The sequence below is a fragment of the Lepus europaeus genome, chromosome 1 (genome assembly GCF_033115175.1).
Source record: "Lepus europaeus isolate LE1 chromosome 1, mLepTim1.pri, whole genome shotgun sequence".
NCBI lineage: Eukaryota > Metazoa > Chordata > Mammalia > Lagomorpha > Leporidae > Lepus > Lepus europaeus.
In genome coordinates, this window is record NC_084827.1 from 93,999,031 (window position 1) to 94,012,487 (window position 13,457).

General features: G+C 41.1%; 1 protein-coding gene across 3 annotated transcripts in view; it reads right to left on the bottom strand.

Moving 5' to 3' along the window:
• CACNB4 (calcium voltage-gated channel auxiliary subunit beta 4) overlaps window positions 1-13,457 on the bottom strand; it is a 273,118-nt gene that overhangs the window by 19,020 nt on the left and 240,641 nt on the right. For all 3 annotated transcript variants that reach the window (XM_062199704.1, XM_062199695.1, XM_062199700.1), the window contains exons 6-10: window positions 11,124-11,200; window positions 9,630-9,649; window positions 9,330-9,410; window positions 8,040-8,098; window positions 977-1,086 (exon numbers count right to left, since the gene is read on the bottom strand). In XM_062199704.1, the coding sequence (XP_062055688.1) occupies window positions 977-1,086; window positions 8,040-8,098; window positions 9,330-9,410; window positions 9,630-9,649; window positions 11,124-11,200 (347 nt within the window). The remainder of the gene's footprint in view (window positions 1-976; window positions 1,087-8,039; window positions 8,099-9,329; window positions 9,411-9,629; window positions 9,650-11,123; window positions 11,201-13,457) is intronic.

The window sequence follows — 13,457 nt, forward strand, 5'->3', positions numbered from 1 at the left end:
TTATTATCAATGACCCTGTACCAGTCCTACAAGAGAAATGCAGATGCTACTCTATCTTTTCTTCAATTTGTACGATCCCTGGCTCAGGGTCAAAGCACAGCCTTCAGTGGATTGTTGATGAGATGTTAGGGCATGCACTCTATCTTGGAAACTCTTTTAATTTTTTTAGCTTTATATCATCTATAAAACTCATTTCAGTAGTTTACAAAGAGGTGAGAGCGTAGAAGAGCCCTACGTTTCCTAGTTAAACTCTTCTCTGAATGTGAATGCAAAGAGAATCCCAGGAAATTATGAGTGTATGATGTCACTGGGCAATCGTGGAGACCAGGAACACCTTTCCAGATGAACAAGATGCTTCACCATCCCATGGGTGGTGACTCCATCTTTAACAGCCCTGCCCACCAATGGTTTTTTATTATTTTCCATCATGGTAACTCATAAGGTATTTTCTGATTGATACCCCAGAAAATACATGTGGAAGATCTCTACCTGTTATTCATGTTGACTGCCATTTCCTTGTAAAGATGTGACTAATCTGTGTAGTACCAGCTGGCAGCAACAGCAATACTAAGAACGCCTGTATATAGCTCTCCTAAGATATGAGAAGGCTGAACATCTCATTTCCTTTCATGTCAGCTGTGACTCAGGTATGACAGCTATCATTAGCCTCATTGAGAAGCTTGGGCAAAGTGGAGATGAGTGGTTTCACATGGTTAGGCAGTAACAGACCAGGAGAGCCCGTTGGGGATTCTTCGCACCAGACTACTCATTAGCTAATTGACTGGAGCTGACAGAACAGGCTCTGGTTGCTGCAGGACACTCCTCCCCTCATGCCCATCGCTAGCATTCTCTTCAGTCAATCACAGCTTCCTCATTCAGAATGGGGAGCAAATCGGAAAACACATTCATAAATACACCATGTGTCATCCTGGACTGAGAACACAGCCTGGAGACGTACCACATTCGAGCATCTTACCTAAGCTGGACCGGGTGTTCGAACGTTCAATTATTGCTCTCTTGCTTGGATTATTTAGGACAGACCTCTTAGCAAGAGAAATGTCAGCTGTCACTCTTGTTATTGATATCCTATGAACAGGAACACAGAACAGAACAAGCCAGTAAAAAAATGTGACAGGGCTCTCCAAGTGATTTATAACTACATTTCTTAATAACCACTGTACATACTACAAAGGAACCACAGTATAAATAATCATTGGCCACAAGTTTTCAAACAGGCTTTGGCTAGCATTAAAATACTAGCAGAGCAGACTGGAGGAGAGATTGAGCTAGTTAGCAACAACAACAAAAAGAGTACTCCACTAAAAAATGCTCTTCCTCCATTAAGACTTGCCTTTACAAAGCCCATCAAACCAGGGGAAAATCAAAACAAGATTCAACCACGCTGTTCAAGGACTGGACGCACAATTTCCCCACAGCTCAGAGTTGATCTGCTCCAGGAACTACAAATGCTCTGCCCAGCATTTAAATGCTGCTGGTCAAAGGGAGGAAACCCTCTTCATTGTGTTCAGCAAAGACAATCTACCAGTTGGTGGGTAAGTTGCATTCTCTGTGCTCCATAGTTAATTTATGACATAAGAAGAATTTCTCCAGAGGCCCAAAGGGATGCTTCAGTTGGAAGAATGTGAAAAGTATGGTTTCTTTTCTGCAGGCACAGGATTCTTCAGCACATTTGCATATGACTGAACGCATATGGCAGGCATAAGATGCTATAGTTGAGGGCAATGTGAGTATTGTGCCAGGATCTTAGTAAGGATGTGTCCTGCAGTCACTCAAGAGAAGAATAAAGCAAAGGCATTGCAAACGAACGGAGAGACAGGTCTATTTTGTGAATGATGTATCAAAGTAGAACACCCAGAACTTAAAATTTTAAGCTGGGATTGCTCAACTTGCAATTATTATCTACCTGTAGAATTCAAAATTTGCCTCTGCCAGCCAGTTAGAGCCACCACGGGTCATTCTTTCTTTGACAGCTTGGAAGAGATACCAGAAGGAAAGCAGAACCCTTTCCTTTTACACTGTTAGTGCACGCATTCTCCCCCATTTTCCAACTCCCTTGGAGGCTGGAGCAGGGAAGAAGGTAGATCATGAACAATCGCTGAATTGCACACTTCATACATGTTTGGGGACATTTTCAGCACTGTCAGGAGACTCCTTATTTGGCTTTAGCGACCTGAAGCCTTGGGGAGAATTTAAAACACACTTTGTCACAGATTATTAGAAATCACTTCTGCAAAGCAACACGCCATGCGGAAGTTCTGCTGTCATTTTATAGTGAAGCATTCTTGCCTGTGTCATTGTATTTATAAACTGTAGGCTGTCAGGGAATTTTTAATTTTTAAACTTTTTTAGAATTATTAGGCCCTGATAATTATCTGATCTATTTTCAAACTGTGCTCTGCAGAAACACCTCAGAGAGCTCTCTGTATACTAAAGGGAGACCAAGATGGCAGGTCTCCAGCTTCACCACCCACGAGGCCAGGCAGGCATTTCTGCATTTCCGTTTGCTACACTGAGGCTTACATAAGAGTTCATTGTAAAAAGATGTTCAACTGCTAAAAGACATAGGCAAACACTGGAGTTAACAATGTCTTTGTTTTACCAAGAAGGAAACTGAGGCAAAGAGGGAACGTTCGACCTGGTTTGTTATAGGCTAAGAAGGTTAAAACGAAGCTCCTGAGCACCAGGGTAGGGCCTGGTCACGTGACCCTCAATTCTCTTACAACCCTGAATCTCAAGATAGCATCAAGCACAAGTGTGTGGTCAAACTTGCTCTTATCTGAGAGATGGTGAGGCTGTAGATCAGGCTGAGGTCACAGAAGCCCCACATGAAATCTCCACCATGCAGTTGACCACTGCTATTCTGAACATGCAATCTTGCAGGTCCTTTTCTTTACAGAACAGGCTTTGTGTGTTTATTTTTGTATTTCTGGGTTTCTTGTTTGAGAATGGAACTGCTGGGTAAAAACATACAAATGTTCCACAGCAATCCAAACACGTAACTGGAGACAAGTCTGTTGGCTTAGGGACAAAATTCAACTTTGTAGAATAATGATTTTTGGAGAGTCTGAAAATTCTATTCTGCTTTAGTGAAAATCTAATTTTTTTAGTTCTATACAAGCCAAATAGTGACTCTAGGTTCTTAAAATTTAAATAGATTATCCAGAGTTGCACACACTTATTTTTCTGAGTTCTTTTACAAACCCATTTTTAAATAAAAACAAAATGTTAAAAAAATACAGAAAAGAATGTTCCTTATGTTCCAAAAATTAGAAGGTGTGGGAAAAAAGGTGTTTTTATCTTATGTACCAATAAAAATATGCTAATTGATTAATACAAGTTATTTACTAATAAAAATACATACATATGAAATGGGGAATGTGGCTGATGCTGTGGTGCAGTAGGCTAAGCCTCTGCCTGCGATGTCGGCATCCCACATGGATGCTGGTTTGGGTCCTGGCTGCTCCTATTCCCATCTAACTCTCTGCTTATGTTCCAAAGTACAGAATAACACATTGCTAGGAGAATTGGGATGAAAGTCCTCTTGGTGGTTGCTTGATCATTGACCTGTCATGCCGTCTTTTGAGTTTCTGTATCTTAATCAACAAAATGGCAACAGTAGATATGCCATAACTATCTCATTGAACTGTCATTAGGAGCAAACAAGGTAATATCTAAAAGTTCCTTCTTAAATAATTTTTCATAGTGTCTTACGTTTATAGGCACATGTACAATGTGTACAAGGCAAATAATTTGAAGACTTAAAAGAAGGCATCTTATTATAAATTATCCTCAAAAACTCTCCCATTTTCTGTGAAATTTCTATACACTGTGAGGATGGGTTATAATCAAAACCTGATTTAAATATTCACATTTGGGATAAAAGTGGTCAGTTCATTATCTCTAGCATTTGAGTGTCCACTGATGAGTCTGCATTTGAATAGAGAATCTTAGAGGAAATTATGTAAGAAGGATATTGATTATGAGACAGAAATCTCTGTTGTTCTTTTTCTACTTGATTACATTTACAGACTGTTTTCATCCTTACATGACTTGGCTGCTTTGTGATAACATCAACCATTCCCATGTCATTTTTACAAATAAATAACTATCTCTGAGTTGCTCTAAGTTGTATTCTTAGCTTCTTTTTACATTCTTTCTCAAATCCTTTGATTTTCTTTATACATTCCTTGACTAGAAGCTTCATTTAGCTTAAGATTCTACCTGTATATGTTACATGGTGTTCGTTTAAGATTTTTGGTCATGATCATGTAAGTCACATAGTACACCATAAATGCCATAAGGCTGATCTGATAGTTATCAAAAATCTTAAGTACCATTTTTTTGGGGGGGATTTGAAATGATTGACATAGGTAAACCAACTGTAACTGGTTTGACTGCTTGCTGTTCAACCTATCAATGGCCAGATTCAATCAGCTGAACAGACTTCATTGGACTGGATGATCCCCCATGAATGCTGTGGAATGAAATGAAGAGAAAACCTCTATGCCCATTGTTTCCTTGACAAGCTGGTGCCATGGCAGCAACTTCTAGGTCTAGTTTATGGTCTAGGTACAGAAATCATCATATATGTTATATATGATATATACATATATATATAGTATTCACATACATAGAAGGTCCTCAACACTATTTAGTATTATATTTTTCATTTTTCTTACATGTATTAAAAATAGGGCCCACAATTACAACATCAATAAAACTGTATAATAACTAGCTCTAAATGGAGTGAAATCACTTCTACAGTATCAAAAAACCCTCATGTTTATGATTCTATTACAGATAAATGTTGTATTTTAATCCAATATTTTGGATGATTTTGTAACCAAGATCTGCAAAGCAGTATTGAAGAAGAAAGCCTTTTCACCAATGGATCTCTCTTTGCTGTTTCTGAAAAATAGTAAGACTTTCTACTAACTATTTGTCTAAATTACTGCATTCACAGCCATTGAGACACTGAAAAGGTGCCCTTTAGAACATCTTGTTAATGCAGTTTATTGTTCTAAAGTCTTCTATGGAATTGTTCTTTTGGCTGGTCTCAGTTAAAGGGTTTTCTCTCCATTCATTAACTGGTAAAACAACACAGCAGATTGTTATAGCTCAAAATGCACTGATATTTCCCAAACAGAGGATGTGTCAGAGTCCATGTGAAACTATCAGCAAACTACTTCTTCCTTATCAATTTCTTGAAAGCAAGTCCACTGTCCCTCCCCGCCCCCCCCACCTCACCCCTGCATCTCTACCTTTCTCCAGCTGTGCTGTACATAAGCCCTCTCCAGGGCTGAATCTCCATCTCTAGCTACAGTATTATTTTCTGCTGCTGCTGAATTCTTCCTCCAGAGTGTCTGCCATGTCATCAGACTGCATGAACACTTGGCATTGACATTTTAATTCTATCCCTACTAAGCCAATTTCAGTAGTGTGTATACAATAATGGATGCAGACAATTCTGCTTGATTCAAGATAATTCTCTGTTAGAATGAAATGAATTTCCTCTTTATGGGCCTCAGGATTGAAGCAGACATCAGATTCTTTGTTCTCGAAAGATAATAATAATCAGTCACTCTTTTTCCTAAATCATCGGAAATCGTTTCTTCTTTTCCATAGTCCTGTCTTTCAAAACTTTAATAACACTGTTGTTCATAGGTATGTTATGTGGGGACCAAAACGCTCTAACACAAACCTAGGCAGTGTTACAGGATGTTCACACTGAGGGCTATTATGGGGCCAGAGGAAGGAGTGTTCAGAACTGTCTTGGGTAGAAGGCATCACAGGTTGAACCCAAGTGACTCCTAGCACAGCTGAGGAAGAAGAACAGAAGGCTGGGCAGCATTCAATCCATGGAGAGCTGTATGAGGGCGAGGGCCAGGTCTCAGAACGCCAAGGGGCAGGACCAAGACCAAGGCTATTAAGTTAAAAAGCCATAGTTCAGCTCTTTCTCTGCAGTGTCTTTCAAGGAAGTGAATTCCCAAAAGCCAAACGTTTTCAAACAGAAGCAGGTTCTTTATCTGATTGTGGTTGTTGGAAAAGGAAGCTTAAAATGAAAGATTACTTTTTCTTCCAAATTCAATATTCAGTGCCTTTCACTTGTTTTCTCGGAAACTACTTCACTCTCTGCCTGTCTTCTTTTAAAAACAGTGGGAGGGGATAAACATGACTTTCTTATCAAGATTTTATGCCCACTACATGACTGGCAGGAAAGAGAGTGTAGCTGGTTCAACAAACTCTATTTCTTCTTCCTATTGGGCATACAGCCAGACCATATTTCTCAGCCTCTTTGCTACTAGGTATGGCCATACAACCAAGCTCTATCCAATGATATGCGTGAAATCATGTGTGCTACCCCAAGTCCTGCATGCTCCTTGCCTGGACCAGATGACCGGAGAGATCACTCCTGGGAAAAGCCTTCAAAATGACAAATTTTCTCTATAGTTTTCCCCTCCCTTTACTTTATCCTTCCTCCCAGCCAGGATCACCTATATGAGATGGGTAGATGAATGGGAAAAGCATCCACTGGGGCTGGTGCTGTGGAATAGGGGGTAAAGCCACTGCCTGCAGTGCCGGCATCCCATATGGGCACCGGTTCGAGTCCCAGCTGCTCCACTTCCAATCCAGCTCTTTGCTATGGCCTGGAAAAACAGTAGAAGACGGCCCAAGTCCTTGGGCCCCTGCACCCATGTGCGAGACCTGGAAGAAGCTCCTGGCTCCTGCCTTCGGATCAGTGCAGCACCAACTGTTGCAGCCAACTGGGGAGTGAACCAGCAGATGGAAGACCTCTCTCTCTCTCTCTCTCTTCTTGCCTCTCCTCTCTCTGTGTAACTCTGACTTTCAAATAAATAAATTTTTTTTTTTAAATCTACTGTGTTTATATAATAACACATTTTGGGGCCCATCTTTTAAAGTGGCCTGGCCTACATTAATGTACTTAAAAATTCATATAACAGCAGGAAAACATTAATTTCTTAAAATCTCAGTTATTGTAACTAAAATCTTAGTTTATTTTCTTTGTACATAGTCCTAGAATTAATGAATATTTTAAAACAATATCCAACAGGCTTTTCTTTTGACAAACAGATAATTTGTACTTTGTGCATTATCATATTTGCTTTTTTCTTAAAATACTAGGTTATTAAAATTTATTTCAAAATATGTAAGTTTTTTATTATTTAGCCAATTAAGTGGACAAATTACATACATTTACTCATACTTCTTGAAATAGGCTATTTAAATTTTCCTCATTTCTGCCAAATCTTTTTTTGTGTATGAGTTTTACATGGAGCACATTCTGCAAGATGGAAGCTCTTAGTACCTAGTATTGAGTCAATATGAAATTTTTTCAAGTCTCTTCCAAAATTCAGAAATTCTCTGTAGACATTTTTTGCAATATTCAAATGACAAAATTACTTGATGGCTCAGAGCTGAGCTATACTAATGATAGGTCATAGTAGGAAACATACAAAATAGACCAATACAATTACAAGAATTACAAGATCATTTCTAAGAAAATAAACCAGAGCTAATCATCCTAATAGGTATTATTTCCTCTAAGAACAGTCACTTTGGGAGGCTTATGATGAAAACAATTCTTATCCTCTTCTGAGGCAATTCAGTACTTCATACCTTTATAGGCCACACACACACACACACATACACACCCACAATTCCCAAATGATATTGCCCAGCTTGACCAGTGAGCCACCATATTCATTATAAATATTACATATTTTATTTTCTTTTGTGAAAAAAAAATGTTTTGTATGAATTCACTGGTAAGTAAGAAAAATAAAGACCAACACATTTCATGTTATTTTCCCCTTGAAGATTCAATACCATGCTTCCTATTTTCAGAACCCTTTCCTGGCATTCTTTCCCAAAATACAGAGCTAACTTAATTTGAGAACTTCTGCAATTGCTGAAAACATGGATCCACAAACTGATTTATCATACATGTTTGGTTAAAGGAAAAGGAAAAAAATACAAGAAACAGCTGTATGTCTCACCTCCCATCAAACCTGTGCTTCAGGAAATCAAAGAGGGCTTTCTGCATCATGTCTGTTACCTTTGCAGAGTGGGGAAGGAACGAGGCAAACACAGAGAGAGAAGTCAGCAGTGAGAGCAGTTGAAGGGGTTAGGGCACTAGGACTGAACAGAGACCTTATCACAACCTCCTATAGGAAAGCTGTCGTGGAAGGAGCTTCTCACACTTAACCACGCCCACCTGCTGATTTTTTCCTCTTGGTTCTTCTCCAGGGTGCTGAGGAATGAACCAAGAGTGCTCTGTAGACCCAAGACAAACCTGCAACCTCTTCCCACATTAGGGGAGGGGACTGCCACCAGGAGACCGCAGGCTGGCTTTGTGCACAGGTGCTGGCCATCCTTGGTGCACCTGAGCTGTGTTGGCCTCCAGTGAGGAACACCTAGAAATCCCACAGCCAGTGCTGGGATCATCTGATATTCTCCTGAGTCCTCTATGCCCAGGGCTGGACTTTTGTACACTACTCTTCTGCTCTTCTCTCTGATATTTCCAACTCAGAGAAAGAGAGAGAGAGAGACAGAGAGAAACAGAAAGTGGGGGGGGGGGGGAGAATATTCTTAGATCTGCCCCCAAAGAGATTTGTTAATTCATTCAACAAAGTGTACTGAGTGCTTATTAGCTCAGTGGGAATTGTGTCCTGGAGGCTGCCCACTTCGGATTTTAGTGTCCACCTGTTTTAATCACACTAGCGCAAGGTCAAAATGGCAGCACCTGAAACATCATGCATCCAAGTCTTTACTCTTCCTTGTTACACGATATTACTTCATTCTCCAAAATTCACCAATGTTTTTGGTGGTTTTGTATCTAAATGCCCTGTAAAATACATAAGCAGACACATTTGCCATTGTTTTGGGCACCCATTAGGATGAGATTTGTTGATGCGGTGAGGGTCTAGGTTTGCTGGAAGATTGCTTATATGTTCCCTTGTGCTGTTCATACTCTATTTCTAATAATAACAGGAATGGTTGAGAAAAGTCCTCTTTTTTGAATTTAATGGTAAGCAAATATTTGATCAGAATTTTCCAGTATCAATGATTTGGGGGAGATATTTCTAAACAGTGTAATGCATAAAAGATGAGAAGGAGAGAAAGGGCACAGGGTCACAGAACTCCACATTGTCCCACCCACCTTCCTATACTGAGAGCTGCCTTCCACCAGAACCTACATGTGACCAGACTCTGGAACAGCAAGCACCCCCATGCCTGTCTCCAAGATTCTCAACCAGGAACTGAAGGGAAACAGATGATATTTGTACCTCATAACCTTTCAATGACGGCCCCACTAACACCACAGGACGCATCGATGGCACAACATCATAAGGAGGAATGTGCTCCGTCTGAAAAAGAGGATTCAACACATGTGACAAGCTGAGGCTGAGCATCCCTCCTCCACAGCCACAACACTCCCAACGCCCGGCTGAACGACCAGTGATGACCATGGGTTCCCACCAAGGAGGCGCATCCCTTATTTTATAGCCACTGGGGTCACTGAAATGGAGCACTGCAGGCACGTATGTATAAAACCTTAACAGATTTAAAAAGGAAACACAACTTACCACTTTTTGCTTCTGTTTTGCTAAAAGACAACAATGAGAGCCATATCAAAATATGTCATCTCTGAAAGTGACAGTACATGACCTTAAAAGATGGATGCAGGCATGTATTTGTCCCCGTGATTACCTTGCTGACTTCCCCGTCACCCACTCTGCAGACACTGCACTGTCTCTGTTATTTCAGTCTGGATGTGCTAATTTTGAAGACATAAGAAAAAGACAACTTCCTCCCTGCACACGTGAACATACATCCCGATTTCACATGGGGAGGGGGTGATGGAAAGTAGTTCACAATGACATTGGAGGTTCTGGGCCAGCCGTTAACCATGGGCTTCTTTCCATGCAGAACATAGCACCCAGTGTGGCTGGGAACAAGTTGAACAGATAAAAATTGATAAAAAGCAGCATAGTAACAATGTGGGCTAAAATGACTACTTTGGGGTGTGTAACTTTGGTGACCCTATAATAAATAGGCATTCTTTTTTTGTTGCTTTTGCCCATTTTCTAGGAGATGGACACATGTTTTCTTATTATGTTGCTTTTATCTTTCAAATAAATTTATAATCAGTTACTTCTGTTCTTTCCAGTTTATAGTAATAATAAGCTGCAATGTCCTACAATGGGAGTAAAGCAAAATATACTCAGTGTCTGATGAAAGCGCTTTTGTGGCTATCTGAGCACGCTCAGTTTATTGGGGGTTGGAGGAAGCAACCCAGGGAGCTAGATTGGCTCAGAGTGTTAGAGTTCAGGAGAGATTCACATGAATAAGGATCCAGATCCTCACAAGTGTTCTAAAACCAATTTCAACACACAGAGACCTTTGGACTTGCTATTCTGAATTGCTAATATGAGGGCTACCCTAATGCAGCATCAACTATGAGCAAGAATGAAATTAGCCTACAGGGAGGTCAGGGAAGGTGGAGGAAGAAAATCCCTGCATGAATACGTCCATAATCTCCAAAGATACTACCATCTCCTCATTACTGTTAATTCCAGGGCAGGGATGTCTGCTGTCAAAACAGAAATCACCTCACTTGAGCCCCACCTCATTCCCAGCCTCAACCCACCCAGGCTCCATCACCCACAGTGTACCAACACTTTCAAAGTTTCACATGGAGACTGAAATAGAACATTTTCTTGAGAGTCTACAATGTTTTTCTCCTTTCTTATTGGCCCTCATCATCTCAAAATCTACTGGGGTCTTGGGTAGAAGAACGAACTTGTCACAGACTAATTTATACAATGGATAGTTATGCCCACTGGGGAGTAGATAAGATTTTTCAAAATTATAATGATCTGAATTTCTAGTGCTATTATTCACCTTTAAATCAAACCAAATTACCATAAAAAGGAAATGAGCGATGAAATTTGAAATAAAGGAACCTTTGTAAATCCAGCCTTTAGCTTGTTTCCAAATTAGCAAAAATACTTGCATGCATACGCAAATATTAAGAAAGGAATATATCCTATTGAAAGGAACATAACTAAGACCCTCACCGGTTGATGTGGGAGTTGCTCGAAATGTCCCTGATACCATTTCTCCCAGACTTGAAGAAGAATTTCCACTTGATTTCCTAGGATACAGAAAACGAACGTAAGATTCGCTCTGTGCAAACAGTTCTGGAGAGTATAACGCTTTCATTGGCATTCAGCCCACTAAATAATTCAAAACACACTAAATTCTGCTATAGAGAACTTCAAGAATCTGTCCAAATGTTTCTGTTTCTCAGAGAAAGTGGGGAATTTTTGAGAACCCAGACAGACTTCACAAAAGTATTTCTACCAGTGATTCAATTTAGAAACTAGGCAAAAGAATTACTGATAGGAATGTTCTGAACTGGTTGCTAACCTAACAGCAGTAGCTAGCACATAAGTCAGATGTCAGCCACAGCTCAAAACAATCAGCAAGGGGTGAACATGATGGCACAATGGGGTAAGCCTCCATTTGAGGTGCCTGCATCCTAGACTGGAGTGCCAGTTTGTGTGCCAGCTCCTCTGCCTCTGGCTTAGCTTCCTGCCAATGCACTTGAAACAGCAGCCAAAAAAGAGGACAGCCCAAGTGCTTGGGTCCCTGCCACTCACATGAGAGTCCTAGATAAAGTTCCTGTTTCCAGGCTTTGGCCTAGCCCAGCCCTGGCTGTTGCAGTCATTTGGGAAGTGACCGCCAAGTAGATGGTGGTCACTCTTTTTGTCACTCTGCCTTTCAAGCAGATTTAATTTTTTTTGAAAAAGCAATAATACTGGAGGAATCATTTCTTATTAAAAGGGATTATGTGAGGGTCAGAGTTAAGAACTGACAGTAGGGGCCGGCACTGTGGCGCAGCAGGTTAACGCCCTGGCCTGAAGCACCGGCATTCCATATGGCTGCTGGTTCTAGTCCTGGTTGCTCCACTTACAATCCAGCTCTCTGCTGTGGCCTGGGAAAGCAATAGAAGATGGCCCAGGTACTGGGGCCCCTGCACCTGCGTGGAAGACCTGGAAGAGGCTCCTGGCTCCTGGCTTCGGATTGGTGCAGCTCCGGCCATTGCGGCCATCTGTGGAGTGAACCATTGGATGGAAGACCTCTCTCTTTGACTCTACCTCTCTCCATAACTCTGTCTTTCAAATGAATAAAATAAATCTTAAAAAAAAGAAGAACTGACTGTAAGGAGTAAGTCACACATAGTATCATTTGTGACCTGGAATGGAAGTGCCTCAGCGTTAGTCTCCTCACACGTGCTCTGGAAGCTTCTCTGGGACACACTCAGGCCCTAGCAGCTCACGTTCCTATTTCCCAAGCACCCCTCCCTTTCAGTACAGAGTATGACCCTACAGTCAGGAAAATGGGATTTCCCATGGCAGCCTTGCCATTTAGTCAGCTTCCCCATCTGCAGACACAGAAGCTACAACTCGCAGGGCTGGGGTAGACGGAGATCACATCTGTGAGCTCTTGGCTTTCCTCTGCGCCTGTCCCAGAGCTTTGGGTTCAAAGGTGTGGGAAAGCATTACTGAACAATAATAATAGTAACAATAAAACTCTGCAAATGGTAAGGGTTCATTTATTATTTATTCAACAGCTATTGATTATGTTTCCTTATTCTAGAAGCTAGGATTACAACAACGGGTAATGGAGAAGAGAATCCCTTCCCTCACTGAGTCACAGTCTCGTGGGAGACACCGGTGCTAAACCAGATAGGCAGGTAAGTATGTTACATTTCTAAGAAGCATGAGGTTAACTGGATCCAGAAAAGGGGTAGGAAGTACAGAGAAGGAGAGCAGGAAAACTTAAATATGGGGGGTAGGAAAGTGGTCACTGAGCAAAGATTTGAAGCAGAAGACGGAGTGAGCTGATGAAAACCTGAAGGAAAAGCTTCAAGCAAATGCAAAGGCCCTGTGATCCAAACCTGTGTTCCCTGTGTGTTTAAAGAGGAGCATGGAAGACAAAAAGTCTAGAGAAGAGGGATTAACTGGAGAAACTACAAGAAGTTATACACTAAAATAGATTGATAATTAAAAGTGGGGTAAAGTATCCTTTTATGGTTTCATATTTCTAATAAAAAGGCTCATTTTTTAAACATTTTTACTTTTTATTTAAAAAAAGATTTATTTTTACTTCAAAGTCAGAGTTACACACAGAGAGAAGGCGAGGCAGAGAGAGAGAGACAGAGAGAGAGAGAGAGAGGTCTTCCACCCACTGGTTCACTCCCCAACTGGCCACAATGGCGGGCGCTGTGCCAATCCAAAGCCAGGAGCCAGGAGCCAGGAGCCAGGAGCCTCCTCCAGATCTCTCATGTGGGTGCAGGGGCCCAAGGACTTGGGCCATCTACTTCTGCTATCCCAGGCCATAGCAGA